The sequence below is a fragment of the Corella eumyota genome, chromosome 6 (genome assembly GCF_963082875.1).
Source record: "Corella eumyota chromosome 6, kaCorEumy4.1, whole genome shotgun sequence".
Classification (NCBI taxonomy): domain Eukaryota; kingdom Metazoa; phylum Chordata; class Ascidiacea; order Phlebobranchia; family Corellidae; genus Corella; species Corella eumyota.
In genome coordinates this window covers 6,085,700-6,113,490 of record NC_137495.1, presented here as the reverse complement: position 1 = coordinate 6,113,490, position 27,791 = coordinate 6,085,700, and the positions used below count along the sequence as shown (strand labels likewise).

Sequence of the window (27,791 nt, the reverse complement as noted above, 5' to 3'; positions counted from 1 at the left end):
TGCCCTTACGTAAAGAGTGGCATACGTAATAGTGGTAGTTTGTGGTGTGGACCGCATGATTTAGTTAAGAATCAAAAGGAGAAAAAATCGAATTTTCCATAAGCGGCAGAGGCGATCGTTTATAAGCAACGGACGTTCAGAATTAGTTGGAAATTCAATGCAACCCCAACAGAGAAAGAACTAACTATAGGAATTGAAAATGTAAAGTTTTTTATTAATAGTTCACTTTTACAGAGATTTCATTAAAATTCAAAAAATAATTGAATAACTTTAAGCAATAAATTTTGACTATTAGAATAAGGCAAGTTTAAAAAGCAAAGCTGTGTTTTTGAAAATAGAATAATTTGATTCCCCGAAAAAGAATAATCTGTAACTACCATGAAGTTCTCGGTAAAAAGTGAATGGGTATCTTTTATGCTAAAGTCGGTCACGATCTTGATTCTGCTCTTCGGAATGCTGGTGCCCCAGTTGGCGGCCAGCTGCGGGGTGAACTTTGACAAAATGAAGAAACGACGAATCGAGGCAATTAGGGGGCAAATTTTAAGCAAACTGGGGCTGACCCAGCTTCCCAACGACGAAATGCCGCCCCCGAAAAGCGTTCCGCGCGACATCGAGGCTCTCTACAACCGTACGCGGGACTTTGTGCTCGACCAGGCCCGCGAAAAGCGATTAGAGTGCGAGGAACCGGAAGAAGCCTACTATGCCCAGGATATCGTTACTGTGTATCAAAAGACAGCGCAACAGCCGAAAACGACTGGCGATTTACGACGTGAGTTTATTTAAAATATTTTTACGACCTCGTTTATAAACAAGTGTAACCTATTAGTACGAGATATTTTGTTTTTAATATCTGTTAGGCATATACGGGTGTGGTTACTATTAACATTGCGGTTAAGGATTTTTGTATTGCCAAGGTGTATTAAAGTATACCGTTGGCTAATCTTGCATAACTGAAAACTACGAGTTGCGCATAACAAAATGAAAGTAAAGTGCCCTTACTGTTCACGGGCGGTAAACGGCATTTGAACACCAAGTTTACAGAATTATGGGCGCTTTGAGTTTCCGATGTTAGTTATAAGCAGCCAAGCATGGCTCGTGACAAGCCCTTGAATAATCTTACCCTGTCGAGCACTTTTTTGAAGTTTATGTAACTACTCAACGAGGATGTGCGTCGTTTTCTGCGACCGTATTTACAATTCCTTTGCTTTCGTATTTTGGCAACAAGCATGTGCTTAGCCTATGCTTTATTTCAGGTTCTTATAACGACAATTTAGACAGTGAATTCTGTTGTTTTTGGATCGAGTTTTTTGACTTTGTGTTAACCTTATCAAAGGTTATCGCGATTTGAATTTTTAGCGACTGTATGACTTGTAACGTATTTAAGACAAACTTGGCAAGTTTAATTAAATGCGATATGTTGAATATTGTCTATGGACGTTTCGCGATCAAATATTGATGGATTAAGATAAATTTTACGGGTCATTTGTAGTTGTGTGTTTTACAGTATAATTGGTAATTTCATATTGGCCCAAGCGCTGCCAAGGAAAACAAGAGGTGTGTAACATACTTTCATTAAACGTCGAATCTGCGCTCTTGTTAACACAAGGTAAAGAGATACATTTTTAAAATCAACAGCCTGGAAATAATTGACTTATAATCACCCTTGAATATGTAGGCGGCCACGTTTTATCTATACAAAACATTGATGTTAAAAACTAGGCCAGATGCTTATCGCAGCACTGGTTAATTTTGACACGACCCTTCTGACCCCATCGCGTCAGGGTTTGGGTAAAGGGGGTTCAATTTACATGTGCGCAGTTGTAAGGATAGCATCAGGCAGGCAACGCTTGAAAAGCGACGTTCGTATAGGCTGTATACGGTACAAACTGGCAGAGCGAACTGCTTTACCTTACCGGAAAGCGGCGACCAGACAGCATGGCTGCGTTTGCCGAGTTTGGGCAACAATATATCGGGCGTTGTGTCTCCGTAATAGGGTTTTAATTGTGCCAAATTATTGTAATATGGCTTAGAAATTGGCACATTTTATAAATTTTCAAGTAAAAAATAAAAATCAGAACCCTACCTTTTTAAGGTTTCGTTTTATGTTTAACATATTGAATTTCACATTTCATTGCTTTGATGGTTTAAGAAAAACTATGACGAATTAAAACAATGACAAGTTAAAACCAATGACATGTTAATTAATATAGCTAATATATTTGCAATCTAAAATTTAAATTAAATTTAAACTAGTTACAACAAATTTTCACTTATTTTGCATAAATGAATTAAAAGTGTTATTGTTTTAAAACAAATGTAAAAATTATACTACCCGGCAATTTTTTTATAAATAGAGTTTAATCACAACGTTTGAAATGTAATTTTTCGGTTTAATAATTACTAATTTCGTACAACTTTATTTAACTCGCGATAAGTACAACACAGTTGGCCATTAATTTGGGAAGGAAATAACTGGGTTGCTACCAAACAACGTTAACAGATATTTCGATACTTATTTATAACCACAAACAAGACACAGCTAAGGCTTTTAAAACTAAGGTTTTTAAACCTAAAAGGCTGTTGTTGAAAAAAAAATGCTTTGCAAAATATAAATAGAATATTTTTATGCGCAGTGTAAATTTACGAATGCCCACAAATTGAAAACCAACAAGCCGTAACCGCTCCTATGCCCGTGCCGTGCAAAAGGGTTTCGTTTGCCCGTTTCGAAAAAGTTAATTTGCGTGGGAAAAACGAAAAAAAAACTGACGACAAGATGAGAACAGGTGTTATATTGGTAAACGAAATATCGGGAAGCGGTGTTGTCTTTGTTGCGCAATGCCCTGACAATAATACGACATTTTAAAGAGCATCTTAATATATGTAAAATGCTAAAAGGATCAAATTTTGGAAATTTAATTATATTTAAAATTAATCTAGCACATTGTAATTGCTCCTTGTTTAGTGATTTTAAAGATGTTTATACTCCCCCCCCCCTTACTTTTTAAATGTACCTTGTTTTTTATTGCCAGCCTTTTATAGTTTTCCCATGTACAAGTTATATTGCACCATCGGTACACTTACGCGATGGCGGGTCACGTGACCGCTGACGGACGAGTTGTAAATAAAAAAAGTTTAATTATTTTCTCTGCCCAAATTAAATTTTCGGGAAAATCTCAACCATCGCGTGCGCAAATGGCAATTAACTGTAAACTGCCAAAATTTTATTGAAGAAAAATTTTTGAATAAAAAACCATTTATTAGGGAAAAGTTTATTTCTAGAAAAACGTCAGCTGACGTCATGTTACGTCATGCGCTCGCAAAAAGGTTTTTACGTCATGATCAAGAAAAACCGCCGGAAGACGACACCCGAACGTGTCCGCACTTGGCACCTGGCAGGTCACTTGCGCCCGGAACCTAAAAACGCATTTTATACAACCCGGGGTCAAACTGATTGTTGATTTAAGAAACGAACCGGTAACTACTGGTAAACGATCTAATAGGCACCTGCAAAAATATATATACAGAGAGACGCACATCCTTTTAGGATAACCCTCATAGATTGTGACGTCATAGCTTTGCACGGTATAGAGAGACTGTTGCTGTTTCTGGCTGTATGCGCGCATAGGAAACGCTTGGAAAAGATTTCCTGTGAACTGTTCTCGCGTGTGCACTTTGTGCTGGCTGGTTTTACAAATTCAAAGCCCATAAATCCTTGTTTACCCGATTAGGCCTTCCTAAGCCAAGTGATCGCCATTGTGTTAAAGTTTTCTAAACAAGCAGGCAGCGCAGTTGTATTTACGCTTGGCCGATGCGCGATTGCAATTGCTCTGCAAATGGCCCGGTGTAAGCGTGAGAAATCCACGCTTAGCCATCCTGTTACTGGTTCTGTGCGTCACGTGGGATCATAAACACTCGAAAATGTCGTCATCGGGTTCACACCCACAATATAGCATCACATAAGCATCATCAAGCTACAAAGAACTGAGTCATTCATTAGAAGTGGGCATTTCTTGCCGGAAATTGCCGTGGGCCGAATCCCTAAAAACTTAGCTTGTTTCACACATACGTCAATACGAAACGCGCAAGTTTTTACATGTTAATGACAAACCCTGATTTGGTCTGCTTAACAGGCCAGAGGAACTTTGATATGTGTTTGAATCACAGGGCTACCTTGACACCTGTGTTTTCCGGAAATTGGCAAATGAAAATAGCTAGCTGCGAGCAACTAGTAATACCCTATAACCATCGTCTAGTCGCGTGTCATCGTTTATTTTTGGTGGTCAATCAAGCTTTGATGTAACATAAAGCTAGCAGCTTGTCTTAGCCTATAAATACCAAAACTACACTTACCAATGACGTTTTTGTGTGGCTATTTAAAGCAACATTAACACTAGCGTATATAACAATCACAAAACGAGTTTTAAACGCCCCAAATTAACAAGTTGTCACAACTTCATGATTTTGAACATGAAAAGGTTATAAACTTGTTTTTTTATTTTTTTTTAGAGCACTACAAAGGATATAAAATCGCGAGGGAAATTTCGGAGTTTTTCGATTTTAATTTGGAAACGTCAAAGATCGATCCTGACAGCATTGTCGGAGCAACTCTTCGTCTCTATCAACTCCAGAATCCAGGAACAAGAGGAGGGACAAGGGAGCAGGTAGGGATATTCCCCCGTTTTTAAATAAGATATACAAGTTTTAAACTTATATTATTATTACACCAATGACCATGCATTTAGACTTGAACAAGGTAAATTAATTTTTTGGGCTTAATTTAATTAAAAAATGTATTTTAGGTGGAGTTATATCAGCTAGCAATGCCTGACAAGGCCGGCAGCGATCCCCAGAAAAGTTTTCTTCACATGAAAATGATGGACACGATCGGCCAGGGATGGGTGTCGTTCGACGTCACGTCGACCGTGAGGGAGTGGGTTCGAATCCCAAGTAAGGAAAATTAATTTTTGTAAAATTTACGCATTAAAAATTTGCATCATACATATGCCTTTATGTAATATAGGTCATTTGGTAAAACTAAAGACATAAGGCGTTTAAACACGTTAAATCGATATTTGTAAATGAACAAATGTTCTTTATGATTGTATAAAATATTCACGGCTACTTTCCGAAGTCATGTTGCGATTTGAACTTTATTAAGTCAAAGGGAAATTGGTTATTCTGACAACCACTCCCTATATGAGATAGCATTGTGCTGGTGCCAATAAACTAACATTGACACCCTACTGACTTATTGCCTGGGCCGATTTCCCACGGTTAACCATAAATGCAGATAACTGCCTCGTGTACAGTTACCCCTGGCCTGTTTATATGAGCGTGATTGGTTGCTGAGAACAGAGAAAATTAGCTTTATTTACGCCGGTTTACAACGCAGTCTATTTTCACACCATTACCCCCGTTCAGGCGGTGCCTGTCAGTCAGGAACAACTAACTCTAATTTACTTTGTTTAAATTGCTTTGCGGTTTGAAAACAAAGTTGAGCGATAGACAGACGTGATTTTAATTTTAAGACAGTAAATGTCCTTATACGGTAGTATTCAAATTGTTAAACTTATACGACGTGTACGAACGGGGGACCCCCGGTCGCTTAGCTAGCTACCTCTGCTCGACTAGCCTGTCAGCAGGTGCATCGCTGCCAGCGAGATTCGTCGGCGGGAGGAAATTACAGGGGTCGAACTGTGTCTTTCTGTTTTTCATTGTTCGGCCTAATCCGACGTGACAACACTTTGGGCAAGGCGCGAGCGCAAAACCTTTAACCGCGTCTGGAAAAACACGAATTTACAACGAAAGCGCACAACTCGTAAATTGATGTTAAAATAATGACCTTGGCCAGGCTCGCCTAAGCCTAAGCATTTCAATTAAGTTATGAGAAAAGACATGGTTGTTAAATTGCCACTTGAGTTTTACCACGCCGGTTAAAGTCTGTGGTTTTTATTTGGCAAAGATTAGTAATTTCCAAAAGGGTTCGGGCGCTAATCGAGGTTTAACAACGACAAATTTTATTGTTTCAAGGAAAAACACTTACTAAATTTTGGGTGATGTCAATTGCCGTGCGCTTAATCAACAATCCTCCGTTTTTATTTAATGTATATATTTACATATAGGTCCATTATTTACATAAAAATAAGTAGAAAAATATATGAAATCAAAAACGATTCACAACAAACAGAAAGGTTTAAATTAATCGGTGTGAACCCCAGTTGTTTGTGTAAGACATTTTAACACGTACATACACATATAAGATGCTTGTTAAACCATAATCCCGAGGGCAACACGACATAATTTCAACCACGGTGAGAGAACACATCATTTCAAAATAGGCGTGAATGTTAAACATGAAAAATTACATCTAATCACTGCGATTGTGTATCCAATAAATTCCAATTCGGTCCTTATTGGCTTTCGACCACAACAAACCCCGCAGAATATTGAAAACATGATGCGAGGCTATGATAAATACAGCACGGGTATATTGTTTTAACCGCACTCGTTAAAACTCGAAGTTGATGGACAAATTAGCTTGGTTTTGAAAACAAAATCACCCCGGACTGTTATCTTAGCGGGCCATGATACATGCTAATAGACCACATACTTAGGGCTATAAGATTGCTGATGGATAACTTATTACACAAGGCCAATAAATCTGAGCGATCGAAAAGATAGTGTGTATTGAAATTTCGAGTTTGATTGAGCGAAGTGATTAAACTCGGGCAATCGAGATGTAACAATATCTCTCTAAGCCGGATTGACCTTTTAGTTTAATAAGATAGGTGTAGGCTAAATGGGTTGTGTTAAAACAAATTCTATGCCGCTATGCCTTTATTATTACGCATGTTATTAAATTGGAACGACATGGCATTTTGCAAACCAAATACGGTAACGTGTTTAAATAGTAACTATGCTAGTAACTTTATATTTTTACTATTAGTTACGTTAAGGTAATGAGGTCTATTTCTGGCTTTAAATAGTCGTATCACGTGGTAAAAGCATTTTAAGTTTAACCTAATATGGCCTAAGTTACACAATGCTTAAATTGCTGCGGTCGTTTAAACAGGTATTAAAGCTTGCAAAGGGGTTTTGTATCGTGACACCCCAAAAAATAGCAAATGTGTCTAATTGCTTCGGTTCAGCGCCACCAAAGAAAGTTGCCACAAAAGGGTCGCGGCGTTGTTTTGCTCGCGCCACGTTTAAGCACAGATGCACACATAAACTTGATTTTATCAGCACGTTGCTAGCTTAAACGCTTGGCTTAGGTACGCAAGGCCATCATTCACCAGCGTTGTTGTTGTTTCATGCGTCGTCGTTCCAAAACCAGCGTAGCTAAGTGCCATGATGCCAAGAAATATTGAAAACGACGTATCATGGGACCTTATCGTCCGAACACAAGCGATCTTAGGTTGATTTTAAGTTGTCTCTGTGTGTGGCCTTTCGTCGTTCAGTGAATGGAATATGCAATGTACAACGCATCGAAAGCCAAGTGACCGTAGCGAGATAAGAAACTTATTTTATAAAACGGACGCCTACTCGACCTAAATTAAGGCCGGTGTTGTCGCTTCAAAGTGTGCCCTGCGCGTGAATAACAATGTTTAGAATCGCTTGTGATTTTATTACCTGTTAATTAGAATAACACAAACTACGCACACTAAACAATAACGCGCCGCTACATCAAGGACATTGCTTTAACTTGATACTCCAGTTGAAAGAGGTTTGTTTTTATTCTTGACACGTTTGTTTCTATTCCGGGTCGTAATGGCGCCGTAATGGGCCCCGGGATTTGGACTTATTACCTTTTGGAGCCTACAGCCACTCACGTGACTGCTCTCGAGACTTAATTTTTCAACCTTCCCCGCTTCCGTAGTTTCACGCATCGTTTTCCTTTTAAAGATCCGGTGATGTACGAACTAGTATTGTTTTGTTTCGCTTATGCCAGCGTCTCGCTATCTTATAAGAACATCAAAACAAGTCAATAAACAAACAGCACGCGGGGCCACTTTGATGCTGCTTACTTTTGATCTTGCCTCCCGGTTTCGGGACGGTCCCGTTTTTGTAGCACGTAGGTGAGACCCAAAGCCATATCGTTTGATGTGGTGTAGTAATTGTTGATTTTGTTTACAAACCTACACAAAAAGGGCATTAAACAACGCCGGCTCTAAAATCCCTGATATATATGTATACACAAACGGTGGGATTAAACTCAGTATTAAATTGGCCATCCAAGTCATATTTAAGATACAAAAATTGTAAATGTATACCCAACTATACCGTTTACCAATCAAACAAAAGTTGTTTTGCTCTTTGATGATGTCACGGTTTTATCGCGGGCGTGTGGCCGAACTGTCATCACTCAATCACATTATAAATAGGCAATCTATTGGTAAGCGTGACGTCATTTCTTGCTCTCAAACAATTGATTGTTGCTTTTAAACAACTATCGAATCTTAGGCCGCAGTTACACAACTTTCTTATGTACGTCAAATTGCGATAAGGTTATTAAGTGAAACTTCGATAGAAGTAAAATGTGGTTGAAAAGGCTTAGAAGGACTCAACCTTATCATATCTCTATCAGTTTCTGGTTTCTATGCCAGCAAATGGAAAAATGTATGTTTTGTTTTGGCATATAGCTTTAAAATTTTCATACCTCGAAGTAAGGTTTATATTTTTCAAGTTACCCTTTGTTTAAAATCACTGAACTTAAAAAATGTTAAAGAAATTTAAAAAGGTCGCTGTTGACGTGAAAGTATTTGTTGATCAACATGATTGTGTTGTTCTAATGCGCGGAGTTTGTCTTGCTCTGCTTGTTTTAAATAGGCTAACCCCACCACCAACGCTGCCCCCTTTTCACAGTGCACTAAACAAATAAGATTAAAACAACCTGCGCTTAGGCCGGCAAAAGCTTGGGCTAAACGCGGTCGATTTATCAAAATCTGCCGCCGAGCATCGGGTTTAGGCTGTCAGGCAACAATAACAAAGCCCGGTTTCGTTTACTCTTTGCTGACTGACCGATAGGTTGCCTTAGACGTTCGCGATTGTTTTTTAGCTTGATGGGTCTACAGTGCTCGGACTGGTGCAGTAGCCTCGTGGTCCGTGTATCAGTAACCTGTCGGACGTTGGTAATATTAGCCAAGGCTAAAAGCATCAGCGATCAAGAGCACTTTGGGCAGACGGACGGTCAAGTAGTTAACGAGCTAACCAAAGCTCGGGTTCGTCAAGTCTGTAGGCCTCATTTAGAGTGGACTGGATGACAAAAGGGGCTTCTGTCTGTCCCGTGCACTTCCACTTAATTATCCCACGTCAAATTAAACGCTGTGTAATTTAACGCCGCATTTGGGATGAATTTACACCGGACAGAAAGGCGATAAAAGAAGACGACAGACTTGCGATTTTCGTGGGTCAGTTGCAATCGACTGACCTCTTTTCTCTGTCAATTTTAACTCTTTTTTTCATAGTAGGCAAAGGTTTAGCCTAATAGCAACTTCATATAAAAAAGCTTGCAAATCTTGAGAACTTAATTTTTAAAGCATTCGATATTGAATACATGATCTTTAACATTATTATTGTATGATGTGTTGGCGTAGTAAATGTTGAATTCTCAATAATCATAAAATTACGCCCTTTACAAATTACAACATGTTCAGTGTGTACGTGTAATTACCTCACAACTAGTAACGCCTGTCGACACATATTATAAAAAGAACATTTTCTCAATATATATACACATAAAATATAGTACCCCCAAGTACGTGGTAAAGTAAACAACGTTTTACAATAGCGTGTAAAATATTATTGGACAATACCAACTACTGTGTTTGAGCTACCCCAAAGACTAAGTTCAAATGTGATTTGTTCAGGTGCTGGAACTATTGTTTACGCGAGGCTACAGAAGTCCGACCGTAATTGCGTTTAAGTAAATGGTTACAGTTCGAAAGGTGATTTATTTAACCGTCGACGGGCGATCAAATTATGCGCCCGGGCATTGTTTGCGCAGTTTCGCGACAAAAGGCCACCCAGCCTTCCGCCTTGAACACATCTGGTCTCCGACCTTTTGCCAGGTCTTTAAACTGAAGTGACTAGCCAACTTGTAAACCAAGTATCGACTGTGATGTTTACACGAGTGTTTATACAAAGTGTGATTCATGATTTATTAGTCAGGTAGGAGGGAATGTAACGACCCTATAGCACCACACAGCGGTTTACTTAAGCAATAAATGACATAAAAAATGTGCGATTTAGACGTAACAACCATATCAAGAGTTTATTTAAATAATATCTGACAAAAATGGGGCCTTGTTAAAGTGTTTATAAATGTTTTTGGTCCTTTACCTTAACTTGAATGTGATGATGCCCCCGCCCCTATTTTTGACTGACAGCTATGTTTGTATTGACGTTTACACAACCATTAGATTAAGCTATTGCGTTACTTGGCTATTACCAATTGCCACGCATGAGTTAGGCCGGAATGACACAACTCTATTGCCCGTGGATACCGCATATGGGGCCCTTTGCATTGCCACAGGCACTGACATGTAAGCAATATACCAAGATATGTCATGGGAAATTGAAATGTGCATGCATTTACGTAGATGTTGTGGTTATCGGAGTTATGTAAAGCAGGTGGCTTTATCTTTAAAGCAAACACGTTGGCTCTGCCTTTCAAAGACATTTTACATGTAGTGGACTGTAATATAGTGCCAATGTATTTTATATCGAAACCCATTCAGGTGTTTATTAATCCTTTCACACGATGTGTGTCTTAGTTAAAACGGGACGGCCTGTTTTGTTAGCTGGTAATTTTCCTCAAAATAGCAATAAATACACAGCGCCAAATACACGGGATAACTAAACAAGGGGCAAATTATATGCGCTATTATTGCTTTAGAAGTCTAAGCAATTCGGAAATCCGCATATTTAAAATACATACATTTATATTGGGGGAATGAATTTGAAGTATGCTACTCTAAAATCTATGCGGTTTGTTTTAAATATAACTTCCTGGCGTTAGTAATTTACTGTTTTCTCTGAATTCCACGTGTTTGAAATTGGCATCATTAACAGCACACGCACAATATAAAACCACAAAAACTAAGTTTTTGAATATTTTTACTGTCCGCTTTTTTTGAATTAACGCATTTAAAATTCAATGAATAGTGGAAGTATCTTAAAAAAATTTATAGAATTTCTAGTTGAATACTAAAAAATGCGCAATATTCGCATTTACAAAACTATAAATAATTACATTCACATTCCAATACAAACTACGATTTCAAATTGTATCTATTTGTGCCAATTCAAAAAGCAGTATATATTTATATATTAATAGCCCATATGTAACATTTGTGCTGTATGTGTAAATTAAATTTTAAGCACCGTTTAAACGTCGTTTTTATATTGAGAGTTATTTCAATGCAACATAAATGTATTCTTTTTTTTCTAATTGAGGGTTCTTCTAAACTCCAAATAAGGAGTTGAAAAAAAAATTTTTTTTTTGACAATTTTTTTTTTTAAATGTTATGTTTTGTTTTTAGGTTTAAACCTTGGTCTCGAACTTACAATACCATGTCCAGAAGACGCTTCGTATAACAACAAGCGAAGAGAATCGAACAGAGGCGGCCGCAAAAAATTGGACATTGTTTTTGCAGGTAATTCAAAACATATAAAAAATTGTAACCACATAATGCCCAAAGTTGTGTAATTATTAAACAAAACTATTAGATTGTAAAGAGCAGTTTACTACAATGAGGATAAAGCTATAAAAAGCGCGAGTCAAATTGTTGTAAGTTAGGGGCACCTTTTCAACGTTAGGCTAAGTACTTATTTTAAAACCGAAAAGTCAAAGTTAATTTTGATAAACGATAGGAGAATATCATGGAATTTCGTCAGCGATAAAATGCTTATCTTTCTCTATCATTGCTAAATCAAAGTTAAGGTAAAGGAAAACGAAAATGCTAGTTAGCGTTGATTACATATTTCGACAAATAGGCGTTTTTGCGATTTTGGCCCAATCTCATAATGAATAAATGTGATTTAACACTGATCTTTAAATTTTTATTTAAAATGAACAATTCGAAGTTCGTATGCGTCATGTTTTAATTTATTTATACGTTACTGAAGATTTATGATACTTATGCTTATTTAAAGAAATAAACCAGTTTTACAAAATACATTGCGGTTTTTTGACCTAACATAGCTCTGCGCTGTCGGTTACAAAAATAGAAAAAAACACACAAAATTAAGGCCACCCTGCTTTGCCAGAGTGTGACGCATGTTTATAAGAAAAAAACTGTGTTACGTGTGGTCCTTAAACTGATTTTAATAACGCCGAGTGCGGCGCAACGCGGTGGTAATTATCCAGTTCCCAATTTCCCGAAATCTCATTTGGTCAAACCACGCCCGTAACCCAATATCGAAAACTTTGTGGGTTGCCTTCCGCTCTCCCACGGTTTGGAAAATGGCGTGATGGTAATTTAAAAACCCGCTTCAATCACAGTAGCCTTATAAACGTAACTTGTCGGTTAAAACTGTCTAATTAGTTTGCTAAAACAGTTTTCTTTATATAGAAATTCATTGTATTTCATGAACCTTCATATTAGTTTTGTTTTAAAATCTTTTGTATTACTTATAAAATAAGTTTTTTATGAAATTTTTGAAGGCTCTTCTAAACAAAGAACTTTACAAGAATCCGGAAGAGGAGATCGGGACAGTGAAGCTCTGTTTCAAGAGCTCGGAAAGGAATTTAACCCCCATTTAGTAATCATGGTCCGCACGCCCTCATCGCAGCAACTCCAAACTCATTCAACCACCAGCAGACGGCGCAAGAGAGCACTGGACGCCGACTATTGCTTCTCGAGAAGCCCGTCAGACACTAACTGCTGCCTTCGCGAACTGACCATCGATTTCCGAAAGGACTTAGAGTGGAATTGGATCCAAGCGCCAACCAGTTACAACGCAAACTTTTGCGCCGGTGCGTGTCCGTACATATGGAGCCTGGACACCCAGCACGCTAAGATCTTAAATATGTACAGGAGCATGAACCCTAGAGCATCTTCGGCGCCCTGTTGTACCCCCAAAGACCTGGAGCCCCTAACCATTATGTATTACAACAACGGAAAGTACAAATTAACGCAAATGACCGACATGGTGCTGGTATCGTGTCAGTGCCGCTGATTTTTTGCTCTCAGTTACCTTTTTTTTATTTTTTATCCAATTCTTTTATAATTTATAATTCCAAGCTGCAAGGCGGGGAAATTTCGCGAAGAAAACGGGATTTTTTATTTTTCGAGCTGCTGAAAAAATTTTCGATTGCGTAACCACTTTGCCAATTAGCTAAAAGCTAATTACCTTGCGTCCCAGGCAAAGTTTTTTTATTTTGATTTGTTTGTTACTTCGAACAAAGGAAAAGGCAATACGTCAACATTTCGCAATGCCACAACACAACAGCATTCGATTGCGCCATAACCTCTTTTTTTTACAACTTTGTTTTTGTTTTTTAACTTTTTTGCATTTGCATCGAGCCCTCGGCCTCGCCGGAAGATCGAATTGCAGGTCACGTGACGTCAATGACGTAAAAAGCATGACGTCAGCGGGCGGCAGCGCGTGCCCAACTAGCCGGGCGAAAGAGCAAAAGGAATGAAAAACAAGTCGTTCTTCGTTTGATAGTTTCCTGTTGACTGTGTAGGCCTGCCTGCCGCTTATTTTTCTAAGATATTAGCCAAATTTTGCCTCCTTTACACTGCTCTGAGATAAAACCAGTCGATCTCTGCTTTTGTTTGTTGTTCTCTTCTACTGTGAATTGGTGTTTTTAGCCCTTATCTGATCTCGTCGGGATGAGGCGAAGTGCTGAACAATTTCCGCGCGCGCCACTGCCACAGAGCGAGCAGTTTATTTATAGCGTTTTTTATTTAATTTATTGAAGGTTGTTGCCGCCCCTGGAACCGGTTATTAACTGTGTTGTACTGTAAAAATTATCAAAACAATTTTTGTTTTCGATACCTAAACAAGGCTTCAAAATGAATATTTTAAAATGCATATTTTTTATCAATTGCAATTTAAATTCGATGCGTGTTTGTATCTTATTGATTTACCCTGTATTGCAAATAGAAACAACGTGTTTTGTATGTTTATTGGTCCCAAACTAACCTTGATATAGAAACACTGTACACATCTTAACGTTTTATAAAATAAATCTGTATAAGCCATTTTCTGTTCTTAAATTTTTTTGTTATTTTGCGTTCTGTATACGTTGCTCGTTTTCTATTTTGGACTTATTGAGTATTAGTTGTTTCGTATTGCAAAATATTAATAAACACCAGGCATTGTTAAGAAGTGTGATGATAAAGCAAAAGGGAACCGACAGACTTTATTTTTTAGACGTTGTATACTCTATTTTAAACTTACATGAACTTGCAGAACTATGAAGAATTTTTTGGGTAAAAAATTAAATATTAAGTGTTGCATTTGTGCGAATGTTTTAAACAAAATTACAAACATCAAGTAGCAAAACTAGAAATTTAACTATTGGGTCATCTGAAAACAATTTGCTCACGAGCGCCCACTTACAGGCTCACGTTCAAACAAAAATCCGGAAAAAATTATAAAAAATCAAAATGCAATTTATTTGATATAGTATAAAAATTAGTAAAAAAATTAACAAAATAATTTTGTTGCGCAAATATAAATTCTATGCGTTTCTTATAAAACAACACCAGCTTGTTTATCTCTTTCAAATTAAGAAAACAAATTTAGTTCAATGTCCAATGAAAAACTGAAACAAAAAATTATATTGTTTCATAGAAAATCCTGGTATGCGTCATACGATATTTATAACACAGCAAACTGACAAGCCTACACATTGACCACAAGCGTTAATCATCGACACCACATGACCTTATCCGAACGTGCCTTAGCTAATGTAAACGTGCTCCTAACCTAGAACAAGCGGTTAAATGACGACAGAATGTTCAACCAATCAAAGCGAGGCACGACCATTGCCAGATTTACAGAAGTGATAAAAACAAAAATCCCATGCTACCACCTGAAAATCAAGTTTTAAGTTGCTGAACTATCTTAACCTTTCGACAACGACGTTGTCGTAGGTGATTTGCAGATTGCACCATGCAAATTGCGTCCTTATTTTGATTTTGAGGCGCCGTGTGCAAACTGACTGACGTTTTAATCTACCAAAAAAAAAAAGGTTAAGCAAAATAATATCTTGTAATGGCCAAGAAAAGTTATACTTTTTTTCAAAATACTCCGTAATTTAAAAAAAAAAGATTCCTACTTTTTTAAGATTTTCACTACTGAATATGTCACACAATAAGAAGTCTATATATTAAAAATTATTGCGATATTATTTTTTTGAGATAATTAATAACCTTTCATGCTCTAAACCAGAAAATCAAAAAAATCAGCCAAGTCGTTAATCAAAACAAGTTACCATGCAAACTCCGTCATAAGTCAATAAAAAATATCATTGTTAAAATATATAAACCAAAAAACAGACAGATCTTAACTTAACCTTTATACCGATGGAACATCTAAAATCGCCTAAAGGTTGTATTTAAAATAAGTGTGGCATTATATGTGTCCTGTAATAACGAAACACGTAGGTGTAATAACGAAACACGAAACACGTAGGTTGCAGGCAAAAGCTGTCGGTTTAAGGCAAGGCAAATGCGTCACCTTTAACCAAACAAAATAAGCAAGCAATAAAAATACGTGTCATGAATTTTGCTATAAAAGAAGAGGCGCTTGGGCTATAAGGTATACAGTTAACAGACGACCGAGTCGCAAAGACGTCTTGGTATTGGTTAAATAAGGCTTGTCGAAATTTTTTTTAAATCATGGCATCGTTGCGTTGAACTATAAATCTTTGCAATTAACTTCGCAAAATTCACGAAGTAACGTAAATGCATACGCTTGTGTTTCTTTGCGTGATTTTAAAATTAATATTTAGTTTATAATTTTTTTCTAACTTAACTTTTATTTGCGATGCGCTGCAAATAAAAAAAATTAATTAACGTACCTAAATTTTTAACTTCAAGTTTGCACTAACGCTGCAAGTGTTTTATTTCTATTTTTATTTTAACAGAATAAAACAGATAATCACTTTTGTTTTATTCAACAATTCATCATGAAATTTTTGATTGCTATTGCTCTCTGTGCGATGTTGAGCTGCGTTGCTGCTCAGGATGAAGGTGGTATAAACATTACTTTTTTATTTTTTTTGTCAAATTCTTTAATTGTTTTAATATTAACTTTTACATATTTGGGTGATTCATAGTGAAAAATGTTTTATTTAAAGTTGACCTAGTTCTACCGTTCGCATGCTGGGACGGAAGATCGGTAAATGGTGTCGGTAACTTTACGATGATGAACTGCCAAGAGGGACTCCAGGTGCAAAAAAAATTTTAAATAAAACAAAACAATTAAAATCTCTTTTATGGCGGCAAAAAAACACGAAGAACTCCAAAAAGGGAGTTGATCAAAAAGCAAAAATTCTAAATTATCTTATTTTAAGTTCTTAATTTCACAAAATTTGGGACCATATTTTTTTAAATAGAATATATCGACTTTTTAATTTCGAAACAAGCAAAAAAAAACTTAATCTCAAAACGAAATGTTTAAATCAATTTTTTTACATCTTAGCAAAGTTGTCAGACCAAGTTTGAAGTTAACAACGGTAACTTCATAATAGATCGTGAATGCAAACAGACCCTAGCCTGCGAAAACAATGAAGCCAACAACGCTCAAAACTGCTACTCCAACCAAGCCTTCGAAAACGGGGTATTAATATAAATGTTAAAGCTACTATTTACCACATCTATTAATTTTTTTTTGCAAGTCACTTTACTTAAACTAGTGTTGTCAAACTAAAATTACAACGCGAAGTTTGGTTGAAAATATACTAAAGGCAATTCACCACATACGCTATACAAGCGCAAAGTATATAACATAATTCATATTTTCAAAAAAAAAAAAAAAAAATTTTAACGCAGGTTCGTGTCTGCCACTTTTGCTGCAGCGACAGATTATGTAACAACTTTGACGTTATTCCCCCACCCCCTATCGAACCCCGTGTCGAAGAAGAAGTGGTCGAAGAAGTAGTGGTTGAGGTAGATGGATAAGTACCGGCTCAAGTTTAATCAGCATAACAAACCTATAACCAATTGGCCATAAATTGAGTAACAAAATTTTTACGCAAGTTCAAATTAATAAAAAACGAAAAAAAACTGTTATTTGTTTTTGTAGCTAGATTGTTTAATTTTGCAAACGACAAATGTTTTAAAGTACTTTAAGTTGAAACTACGAATTTAAACTGGCAGTTGCATAGATTACGTCTAAAGGTTAAGTTTATTTAAATAGCTGTACTGAAACTAAATTATAATAGTTTTCAGACAGGAATCTGATTGCATCAATTGCATTTAAGCTTGGTATTTGGTCAAATTACCTTATTAAGCCTAAAACTAAATCATATACGTCAGATTACAGTTTTACTTTGTAGTGCATTGCGCTTATTACTTTCAGAAAGTTAAGCACAACCATACAATTCTATATTTTGCTCTGTTTCGGTCCCTAGTGGTGAACTTTTAGTGGTGAACTTTTACTTCAAAACAAGTCAAAACATAAGATATTTTTACTTAAAGATTTATTTATATAATTATTGCACAAAGATTCTTAGTTAACAATATCTCCAATATCAGAATTACAGTAATATAAGGTTGTTTTAACAGTTCACAGTAAAAGAGGGGTTACGAAAAATAATATTAAAAAACACAGCCGTACGTTGTGGTTAAGCAAACAAACTTAAATTAAACAGCAAATACTTGAATGTAATAAATTAATTAATCAGTTTACAGAAGGCAGTCCTGTATAAATATTGATGTGTATTGTAAGTGCGCTTACTTGGTTTTTAAAGTATAAAAGCTACAAACAGCTTGTAATAAACCATGATAGTTAAATGGTTGCCAGTAATGCTTTACTTTTTCCATGATTTAGTTTAAAAATGTCTATACACGACACACTTAAGTCTATCTCTTTAAATTAAAATACATATGGATAATGGTTATTACATCGTTGGTCCAAACAATTAGAAGGGCAAGTTTTTAAATAAAAAATTAAAAAACTTTGCAACCAAGGTTTTGGCTGGCAGTTGTCTTTTTTTCTATAAATCACGAAGATTTTTGTGAAGAAGAAGTGGAAGTTGACAACCTTTTCTTTTTCTCCTTTTTGGTTGGCTCCAACATCCGGACAAAACTCTCGAAATTAATCCTCCCATTTCCCTCCTCGTCCGCCTCCGTGATCATCTCCAAGAGCTCTTCATCGGTCGTCTGATCCTCCTCCTCCTCCTCCTCAAAGCTTTTCATAGCTTCCCGAAGGTCTGGAAGTGTGATAAACCCGTCTTCATCGCAATCAAGAATCTTAAACGCTTCCCGGAGTGCGTTTAACTCGTTATGGGAACCAGCAGGGCCGATTTCGCCGATCGTCAAGGCCTACAGTAAATCGATTTTTAACTTTCACTAATATTTGCATATACCTATAGTTATTAGATAACTACCCATATACATAAAGTAGGTTCCATATAAAATAATCTTTAAATAAAAACCAACTTACTCTGACTAATTCGACCAGCTCCATTTCGTCTCCACTTTCTTCGTCAGATTCAGGTCGACTTTTCGGTTTCTGTTTAGATTTCCCAGGTTGTTTTGGCTCTTCTGTGTAAATATGTTGCTTTTTATATTCGGCAGCGGCAATGGCGCTTTCAATTTGATTGGTGCGGGCTTTGACTGTAGATCTTCTAGTAGACATTGTCTTAGCTTGTCCTTAGTGTTAACTTGATAAGTATTATCAAGTACAATGTCTCGCAAAAATAGTTTTAATTTTACGTATATTCAGCTTAGTTATACTAAATGCCTATGAAGTATAAAAGCAAATTAATATTGAGCCAAGATTGCATTTGTTGATACAATCCATACCTAAAGCATTACAAGTTTCAAATTTAAACTTAGTTATCTTATACTATTAAAGAAAAGGCACGACTAAATCTGCCTATACTACTAGAGCTATCTGTAATAGAGTCCTGGGAAACTGTATTCAAAATATAATCCATAACTTTTGATTAAAAAAAAAATAATCAAAAAAAGAATTTTGGGCATTTTGGGGCAAAAAAATTCCTTTTAATTTAATTTATGTCAATTTAACGTCTTTAAAATCAAGTCTTTGTCAAATTTCGGTGACTTATTTTTTCCCGCCATAACAGCGATTTTCGGCATTTTCTACAAGGGTATATATAGCCTTGTTGTTTTTGCTAAATTTGGCCAAAAATTAAAAAAAAATATTTTTGCATTTTTTTGCAAAAAAAAACACTTACAGACTACTATAAGCCATCCTAACGTTTTAAACCTGTTCTTAACAATTTAAAAATCACGTTTTTATTAAAAATATAATTTAAAAAAAGCGACTCTCGTGCACCATCTTGCAGTAAAAAAAGAATTATAAAATTAAAAAAAAAAGAATTATAAAATTTATAATAAAGGAATTTTGGGCATTTTGGGGCAAAAATTTTTTTTTCAATCCAATTTAAGTCAATTAAACGTCTTTAAAATCAAGCTTTTGTCGAATTTCGGTGACTTATTTTTTCCCGCCAAAACAGCGATTTTCGGCATTTTCTACAAGGGTATATATATAGCCTGGGTGTTTTTGCTAAATTTGGCCAAAAATAAAAAAAACATATTTTGGCATTTTTTGCAAAAAACGCACTTTCAGTCTACTATAAGCCATCCTAACGTTTTAAACCTGTTTTTAACGATTTAAAAATCACGTTTTTATTAAAAAATAAATTTAAAAAAAGCGACTCTCGTGCACTATTTATTTGCATTGAAAAAATACTTATAAAATTAAAAAAAAAATAATTTTGGACATTTTAGGCCAAAAAAATTTCTTTTAATCTAGTATTAGTCAGTTTAACATCTTTAAAATCAAGTTTTTGTTAAATTTCAGTGACTTACTTTTTCCCGCAAAAACAGCGATTTTTGGGATTTTCTACAAGGGTATTATAGCCTTGGTGTTTTTGCTAAATTTGGCCAAAAATGAAAAAAAAATATTTAGCATTTTTTCGCAAAAAAGGCCCTTACAGTTTGCTGTAAGCCATTCTAACGTTTTAAATCTGTTTTTAACAATTTAAAAATCACGATTTTATTAAAAAAAAATTGAAAAAAAGCGACTCTCGTGCACCATCCTGCAGTAAAAAAATATTTATAAAATTAAAAAAAAAGGATTATAAAAATTAAAAAAACAAAAAAAATTTGCGCATTTTAGGGCAAAAATTTTTTTTAAATTTAATTTAAGTTAATTAAACTTCTTTAAAATTCAGTTTTTGTCGAATTTCGGTGACTTACTTTTTCCCGCAAAAACAGCGATTTTTGGCATTTTCTACAAGGGTATGAGCCTTGGTGTTGTTGCTAAATTTGGCCAAAAATAAAAAAAAAATATTTTGGCATTTTTTTGCAAAAAAAAACACTTACAGACTACTATAAGCCATCCTAACGTTTTAAACCTGTTTTTAACAATTTAAAAATCACGTTTTTATCAAAAATATAATTAAAAAAAGGCGACTCTCGTGCACCATCTTGCAGTAAAAAAAGAATTATAAAATTAAAAAAAAAAAATTATAAAATTTAAAATAAAGGAATTTTGGGGCAAAAAAATTTCTCTCAATCCAATTTAAGTCAATTAAACGTCTTTAAAATCAAGTTTTTGTCGAATTTCGGTAACTTATTTTTTCCCGCCAAAGCAGCGATTTTTGGCATTTTCTACAAGGGTATATTCAACATTCAACATATTTTAAATTTGAACTTCAGTTATCTTATACTATCAAACAAAAGACACGACTAAATCTGCCTATACTACTAGAGCTATCTGTAATAAAGTCGTGAGAAACACTATTCAGAATATAATCCATAACTTTTAATTATGGTTCAATTTGCTGCTGGTAAATATGAGAGTTTGCTTAGTGTATGCCCCTACCAAAACACTCGTGTTTTTTAAAGAGCTATTATTCAAGGTACTTGGACTTTGAGTGAGTAATATCAACAATGAAAAGCCCGGCGAAGAATAGGATGTGGTTCCGTTTATTTGACCTTATCCATTGTTTTCTAATCTGCGTAATTGGGCTTTGTTATGAGTTAAAGTTAAAAAAAACTTAAATTGTTCCTAAATTTGTGGTTTCAAGTTGACAAACGTATTACAATGGATTATATAATGTACATTGTAGTTTAATGTTTAGTTAGGCACTCCAACATCCGAATACACTAAAGGCTATTGACCGTGACTATAAAGCAAAGAGCAACTGTTAATGCTATGACTTGTACTTTTTATAGCAAGTTTTCCTATACTGAGTTAGCTCTAACTCATCTCAAAATCATGTCAAAGTGCCAAGTAAGGACAATAATGAAAAATGTTCTACTAAAGATGCCTAAATTTTGTTGCATGCTGTGTTTGTTGCCTTACTAGCGCCTTGCATATTGAATTAAATCCTTCTATCTGTTATTCTGTAACTATATCACTTTCTGCACAACACTAAAAGTAATTTCAGCTCATAATGTAGTGCCCTATTTCAACAATCGTAAAACGTACTCAAGTCATTGTTATAATACGATACAATAAAGCGTTGTATCAACAAGAAGCTATTTTAGCTGCTTACTATACAGTCATCTTGAAATTTAAAATACTTAATTTGCGTTCTTTTTTCAGAACGCCCAAAAAACTTTGTAAATCTGTAGCTGGTTCTAAAGCTGTGGTAAAAACAATCTAATTACGTATGTCTTACAACACGTCGGTACATGCTCTCTCAGTCTAAGATTAAAGTCAATATTTACCGCTGCTATGTTAAGTCCTTTTGCTGGTCGTGTCCTGTTACGATTGTTATGTTGTTTTCGCAACGTAAGTGTGTCCACAATGGCCTTTAATAATAAAGATTGATAGGCACGTAGAAGGGACGTTATAAAATATATGGGTTGTCCAAAAAAGCGACTGAGTAAACCAATATGTTAACATAAAAATATACGAGTCCTTTGTAAATACAATTTTTGTAGGACTAAAAAACGTAGTGTACAATTTTTATAATCATAGAAACTGATACGTCATTTAAGCAATACCTATTTTTATCTTTGGTCGACATAACGTATAAGCATAAGTACCTGGCCCTAAAATAGACATTAAATATTCTAACTAAAACTTGTAAAAATTCAATATCGATAAGTTAATATTATAATATTAAGAATTGTTTTTCAAAAATCGTTTTTGTCTGGTCGCTTATCAGCAAACGACAAACGATTGAAAAACACAAAGGAAATCGCCGAACACACGAAATTGTCGGTGCTCCCCCCTTGCCGATAACTTGCAATAAATGCTTTTGTCTGCGCGGAGGCGGACGCGCGCCTTCCATTGTTCTGACGTCATCAAAGAGGCAAGAAAAATGTTATTGTAACATCAACAACGAAAAAACTTTTTCTTTCGAGATTTTAAAAGAGAAACGAAAGTGGTTGACTGCCTTTTTCTAATTGCAGATATAAAAGACATTTACCTTGCAATATTCACTTATAATACGTCAAAATATATATCAGAAAACCTAAAATATACCCATATACTAGAAAAAGACAGTTTAGCTACAGACAAACGTAATTACAATGGCCGAAAAGTGTGTGAAAATTAACGGGGATTCACCGTCTATTTCCGGTACCAGAACCGCGGGAGGCGAAACCTATGTTAATTACGGGAACACCGAATCGTTTAACGCAGCAGGTCATTACACCACGTCGTCTGGGACACCCTATAAAAGCAAAAGAAGAGGATGTAAAGGCATCATTTGTGCAAAGCTGTCAAGTCAGAAACATTTCAAACAGCAACTGACAAACCAAGACTTTTGTTTTAAACCAACTGTCTTTAGAAAAAGCGCTTCTTTAAACATGTTTATAGCTGTCCCAGTCCTGCTTTTAACTGTTATCAGGCAAGTAGCCTGCATCGATTTATCAGATGACGTCATATATAGAAGCAACGCGCTCCGAGACAGCGTTCTCAGTCACCTCAACTTGAAAGAAACGCCGACTTTTACTAAGGAGGAGTTTTTAAATTTCGAGGTCCCGGAATATTCTAGAAATCAGTATAACGACCTTTTACGGAAGCGAGGATTGGTTAAAAACTCCAAACAGCACCGAGCTATCCGATCGGCTGAACCATCTCTAGCTGGTTTATTCAGATCAGTTCACAAAAATCCAAGTAAGTTAAAGTTTTAAAAAATAAATTTTAATTTTAAATTCGATTTATTTAAACAAGTCGTTTTAATTTGCGACGCTTTTTCACAAGGTTTTAATTAAATTAGTTATGGTAATTGGGAGATAGGGCTATAGAGGAATCAAATATATGTTATTTTAATAGGGCCATTTGTGAAAAAAAATAAATTAAAATTTAAATGCCTATGTTATAATAAAGAATTACTTTTAATTTACGGTGCTCCAAAAAATTAAGATTGTAATATAATAGAATGCAAGAACCGTAAGACCATTAAGAATAATATGCATTTATTTGTGATTATAAAATAACATAAACTAATACAAACGCGAATAATTACGAAACAAAATCGCACCTGTACAACACCATACACCTGTGCAAAATTTCAAAGCATCAGACAGACGTGTGTACAAGCGAAAGTTGAAAAAAAATCGTGTCACATCAATATTACCCAGACAGACTTAAGCTCTTATATGACAAGTGTAATCCGCCCTTTAACAGCGGGACGCGACATAAGTGAAAGTACTTTAAGTCCAGCTAATGAAAGACTGGCTTGCAAATAGCTTACCAGTCTGGCCGAGAATGTGTATTCAAAACTCGCAGTATTTTGTAAAATTTGCCGACAACCGAATTTATCAGATTTTGGACGCACGATTTTTCGTTGTAACTGTAACGCAGAGGTATTAAAATGTACTTTTAAACGCGCGGAACAATAAATTACACGTATTCCGTGTTTTGATATCAGAACAATAACGACTGACGATTTTAAAGCGAGTACAAAACGTCGTATTGTTCGTTAATTTTTAATGTCCGATATACAACAATAGAAACAACTCTCTAACTGGCAATTGCTTATTATTCCATTGTTTTACAACGCGATTTCGATTGTAACGAAATAATTGAAACAATGGGGCGTTAAACGTGCATTGTGCTCGGGTTGGGGCATTGTATTGTTCGCATTGTTATATTTCTATTGATTAATAACAATAACGATTCGACGAGAATATCGTCGATTTAGAAATATTTGATAGCAGGTGAAAAACTGCAAATAGTTCACGAAAGTTATAAACAATAATAAAAAGTCTTGTTAGAGTTTTATTATACTAACTTAACCTAAAAAAAAAACATTTTTGACTAAAATGTTTTACCACCATATTAGCTTCATAATTCACACATAATTAACCTTTTTTTTATTTTTAGATATACCGGGTGACGTCATTTACACCGACACATTTCGTCAGGAACTACAATTCGACATGGAAGGCCGAATACCCGAAGGTAGCCTAATCACAATGGCCGAGCTCCGTCTTTTCAAGAAACTGCCCAACGTGAACAGCAACCGACCTAATACCCTTTCCAGACACTTGCCCTTTTTAAAAAGCAACGACCACGAGCACCACAGAAACACTCAATGGCACCCATCGCCTGTTAGGCACGCAAGGGTCTCTGTTTTTCATACCCTGAAAAACGAAATGGGGGAAGATGCTTCGACACTTATTGACTCAAAGTAAGTTTAATCTGGGCATGCTTTGTTACACTTGCAATTCAGTAACGTTAGATAACTATATTTTGCAACCATACATACCCCACTACAAACGCCTTAACTGCCCCGACATGATAAATAATAGCAAACTTTTCATTTTTAGAATGATTATGGTCAACGGTTCTGGCTGGCAGTCGTTCGATATTACACCAGCGGTTGTACAATGGCAACGTCACCCTATCAAGTTTATGTCAATCGTTTTGGAACTCAGAATCGAAAGCGCGAGGCCAGGTCGCGAGGCCGCGGAAATTGCCAGAATGATTCGATTTACAAGCCAAAAAGTCGACAAAAATTCACCGAGGCGACCTGAGCTGATTGTTTTTACGGAGGAGGAAAAACCGTCTAAGTAAGTTAACAAAACAAAATACAAGTTTGTAGTTTATGTTATTATCAATATTTACCAACCAAATGTACATGCAAACATGTACTTTTATGCTCTATAGTAATACATTACATCTTTAATATACCTAATAGCGTACATAAATTGCGTATCAACTTTTGCATACAAAATATAGGACTATTAAAGCACAAGGGCGCAATACAAACCATATTTAAAATTAAAAAAAAAACATAACAAAAATTTGATTTTAACTCACATTTCTGTTCTTAGATACGATTGCCGCACTTCCCAATCCAGTCGAAAACAAAAATGCTGTCGAGACTCCAACTACATTGACTTTAAAAGCATGGAATGGACTCAATACTGGATTGTTGAACCCAAAGGGTACGAAGCCTACGCTTGCGCTGGTCGCTGCAGAGCCAGCAAGGCTAAGAATAGCAGGGGCCCTCGTTCTTGTACTGTTGCCCAAAGCTCGTCCTTGCCTGTAATGTATTTAGTCAAGCGAGACGGTGTAATTCAGACCGAAATATCAGAGTTTCCAAACATGATCATCGAAAAATGTGGATGTTTTCTGGACAGCGTTTTTAATGTTTAAATATTTTTGCCTATTTTGTACCTATAATAATATTGCACTAATGTTCCAGTTTTTTTAATTGTTTTAAATTGCCTTTTTCGTGTGAATACATTTTTTTCTTTATATATGAAGTTTAAGAGCTTAATATATGAAGTTTAAGTCTTTATATATGAAGTTTAAGAGCTCAAGTTATTTAAAACAAAGTAACCGGCAGCGTGGTGTAGTGGTAGGAAAACTTGCTACACCACACATGAGGTTGTGGGTTTAATCCCCACTGCTCTAATGCTATAGCGCCCTTGAGTAAGGCGCTATAAACAGTATGAACTCCTGCTGAGCCAGCACTTAATTAGCAGCATAATTACTGGGCAATTATAATCTCCATAATATCCACTCGAGACTGGGTCGGAGTAACTGATGTTACTCGATGTTTAAGTCGCAAAAAAAAGTAATTCAAACTCGATATATAGTAAGATTATTTATTAGTTATAATCGTCCTTGCAAAGCATATTAGTCTTAGAGATAAAAAAAAAACATCATCCATCAAGAGTAGCACACAGAAAAAAACGATAAAACATTTACAGAATCAAAACAATATGCATTTTAATGCATTGTTAGTAGAACATAGAAATTACTACATAAACAATTTGGACGAATATGCAAATTACTATACAGCTAAAAAGAAACAATAAATTGGAATGAATTATTGCATTTTGAAGTCGGGCGGAAAAGACCGTTAATTTCATGCTACAAATACATATCTAAATTTATATATATATATACATTACACGACTTAAAAAATAAAAAACACAAGTTTTGAAGATGTCAGGTGAATTGTTATGTTAAAGATAAGTCATCATTGCAAGAAAACAAACTAAAATCAAGAACTAATTGGTTTGCTATAAATTAAGGTCCCTCGTTTGAAAATGTATGCTAATATCTTTCAATGACTTTTAAAAAGGAATAAGCAATTAGAATATGATTGAAACTCCAAACAAAAATATACACCATCACTAATATATCAATTATTAGGCATTTCTGCCAAATAAATAACAATGTTAACAACTAATGAGATAGATACGTGGCAATCGGTGGTCCTAGATAACAATGTGTAATAAACTAGTCTTTAAACGTCCAAGCAAAAAAGTGCAACAAAAAGGTTGTTCGTATTAACACCAAAAAAACAAGCCTTGCATGGCTGTATAAAGCATTCGAAATACGTGCTTCTTGTATAGAAATTAAAAAGAAAAATCTCATTATCGCAGATAGAGTGCAATAGATTACATTTAACACGAATTTGGTCTTACAATAAAATAATTGGTATACTGAAATATTAAGTAAGCGTACTTAATTTTTTATAAACCACAGCAGTTTTGACATAACTGAACATTTACTACAAAACTTTGGAAAAATATTAATAAGCTAAGAGAATATTTAGAAACTATGGTTATAAAATAAAGTGATAAGTATAAATCCAGGCCTAAATTAGTTTATTTTAATTATTATGCTTTAGTTACTTTTGCCAAAAAGCAATTCTAAAGGTCCGTAAGATTCTGAAAATCATGGGTTTACAATATAATCTGGGTTAACGTAACTAAAACTGTCGAAATCTGATTGGTTTATGTTCATCAGAAAGAGTTTGTCGCAGGGCGTCAGCTTAACTCTTTCTTTGGTAAAAGCACGGTCAAAGTTTCCTGTGTCACGATTCCCATGCTAAAAAAATAATTATTTAATAGTGCTTTTTATAATTGCAAATAGCTAAAGCCCAAGTTAGTTTGATAACAGTAAAAATAATAAAAACAAATAAAGACTTACCGCTTTTTTGCTGGTGAAATCAGGCATAACTGTGTAAGGGATATTTATGATTTAAAGGTAATTATTTTTACATATGGCCTACTTAAAGGCCCTTTAAAGTTCTACCATACACTTTTTTATCGTAAACACAGTTTGATGGCATTTTTTTTAAAAGCTATGAATATCAATGTTAGTAAATTTGATGTTATAAGATATATAAGGTCTTTTATATTAATGGCTAAATT

At 35.3% G+C, this 27,791-nt stretch overlaps 5 protein-coding genes across 7 annotated transcripts; 3 read left to right on the top strand and 2 right to left on the bottom strand.

Annotated features, from left to right (window-relative positions):
* The first annotated feature begins 209 nt into the window (after positions 1-209).
* LOC145755542 (transforming growth factor beta-2 proprotein-like) lies at positions 210-14,331 on the top strand. 2 transcript variants are annotated; one of them, XM_082571781.1, is made up of 6 exons: positions 210-769; positions 3,291-3,295; positions 4,509-4,661; positions 4,800-4,947; positions 11,541-11,654; positions 12,665-14,331. In XM_082571781.1, the coding sequence occupies exons 1-6, from the start codon at positions 379-381 to the stop codon at positions 13,177-13,179; spliced, it is 1,326 nt and encodes a 441-aa protein (XP_082427907.1). In that variant the 5' UTR covers positions 210-378; the 3' UTR covers positions 13,180-14,331. The 2 variants fall into 2 exon arrangements, with proteins under 2 accessions (XP_082427907.1, XP_082427906.1); XM_082571780.1 differs by lacking the exon at positions 3,291-3,295 and having other exon boundaries at positions 214-769; positions 4,507-4,661.
* Positions 14,332-15,788: 1,457 nt separating this feature from the next.
* Positions 15,789-17,249, top strand: LOC145755030 (uncharacterized). Of its 2 annotated transcripts, none has more exons than XM_082571229.1 (4): positions 15,789-16,211; positions 16,316-16,407; positions 16,660-16,797; positions 17,010-17,249. In XM_082571229.1, the coding sequence occupies exons 1-4, from the start codon at positions 16,145-16,147 to the stop codon at positions 17,136-17,138; spliced, it is 426 nt and encodes a 141-aa protein (XP_082427355.1). In that variant the 5' UTR covers positions 15,789-16,144; the 3' UTR covers positions 17,139-17,249. The 2 variants fall into 2 exon arrangements, with proteins under 2 accessions (XP_082427355.1, XP_082427356.1); XM_082571230.1 differs by having other exon boundaries at positions 15,795-16,208.
* Positions 17,250-17,648: 399 nt separating this feature from the next.
* LOC145755319 (uncharacterized) lies at positions 17,649-18,916 on the bottom strand. The gene is made up of 2 exons (XM_082571545.1): positions 18,625-18,916; positions 17,649-18,503 (listed from the first exon to the last, which is right to left on the bottom strand). Exons 1-2 carry the CDS (start codon positions 18,817-18,819, stop codon positions 18,183-18,185), a joined length of 516 nt encoding a protein of 171 aa, XP_082427671.1. The 5' UTR covers positions 18,820-18,916; the 3' UTR covers positions 17,649-18,182.
* A 3,781-nt stretch (positions 18,917-22,697) lies between these two features.
* On the top strand, positions 22,698-25,776 carry LOC145755728 (left-right determination factor 1-like). Its single transcript, XM_082571976.1, has 4 exons — positions 22,698-23,286; positions 24,499-24,805; positions 24,945-25,187; positions 25,452-25,776. The coding sequence occupies exons 1-4, from the start codon at positions 22,698-22,700 to the stop codon at positions 25,774-25,776; spliced, it is 1,464 nt and encodes a 487-aa protein (XP_082428102.1).
* Positions 25,777-26,309: 533 nt separating this feature from the next.
* On the bottom strand, positions 26,310-27,787 carry LOC145755546 (protein kinase C beta type-like). Its single transcript, XM_082571784.1, has 2 exons — positions 27,568-27,787; positions 26,310-27,465 (listed from the first exon to the last, which is right to left on the bottom strand). Exons 1-2 carry the CDS (start codon positions 27,592-27,594, stop codon positions 27,313-27,315), a joined length of 180 nt encoding a protein of 59 aa, XP_082427910.1. The 5' UTR covers positions 27,595-27,787; the 3' UTR covers positions 26,310-27,312.
* Between the last annotated feature and the right edge of the window lie 4 nt (positions 27,788-27,791).

Bases quoted from the DNA above. Each gene is read 5' to 3' on its own strand.
- LOC145755030 (XM_082571229.1), top strand. From the start codon at position 16,145: ATGAAATTTTTGATTGCTATTGCTCTCTGTGCGATGTTGAGCTGCGTT. The intron at 16,408-16,659 runs GTGCAAAAAAAA...TTTACATCTTAG, and splicing joins ACTGCCAAGAGGGACTCCAG to CAAAGTTGTCAGACCAAGTT. The intron at 16,798-17,009 runs GTATTAATATAA...ATTTTAACGCAG, and splicing joins ACCAAGCCTTCGAAAACGGG to GTTCGTGTCTGCCACTTTTG.
- LOC145755542 (XM_082571781.1), top strand. From the start codon at position 379: ATGAAGTTCTCGGTAAAAAGTGAATGGGTATCTTTTATGCTAAAGTCG. The intron at 4,948-11,540 runs GTAAGGAAAATT...TTTTGTTTTTAG, and splicing joins GGAGTGGGTTCGAATCCCAA to GTTTAAACCTTGGTCTCGAA. The intron at 11,655-12,664 runs GTAATTCAAAAC...AAATTTTTGAAG, and splicing joins ATTGGACATTGTTTTTGCAG to GCTCTTCTAAACAAAGAACT.
- LOC145755319 (XM_082571545.1), bottom strand. From the start codon at position 18,819: ATGTCTACTAGAAGATCTACAGTCAAAGCCCGCACCAATCAAATTGAA. The intron at 18,504-18,624 runs GTAAGTTGGTTT...GATTTACTGTAG, and splicing joins AGCTGGTCGAATTAGTCAGA to GCCTTGACGATCGGCGAAAT.
- LOC145755546 (XM_082571784.1), bottom strand. From the start codon at position 27,594: ATGCCTGATTTCACCAGCAAAAAAGCG. The intron at 27,466-27,567 runs GTAAGTCTTTAT...TTATTTTTTTAG, and splicing joins ATTTCACCAGCAAAAAAGCG to CATGGGAATCGTGACACAGG.
- LOC145755728 (XM_082571976.1), top strand. From the start codon at position 22,698: ATGGCCGAAAAGTGTGTGAAAATTAACGGGGATTCACCGTCTATTTCC. The intron at 24,806-24,944 runs GTAAGTTTAATC...TTTCATTTTTAG, and splicing joins TCGACACTTATTGACTCAAA to AATGATTATGGTCAACGGTT. The intron at 25,188-25,451 runs GTAAGTTAACAA...TTCTGTTCTTAG, and splicing joins GAGGAGGAAAAACCGTCTAA to ATACGATTGCCGCACTTCCC.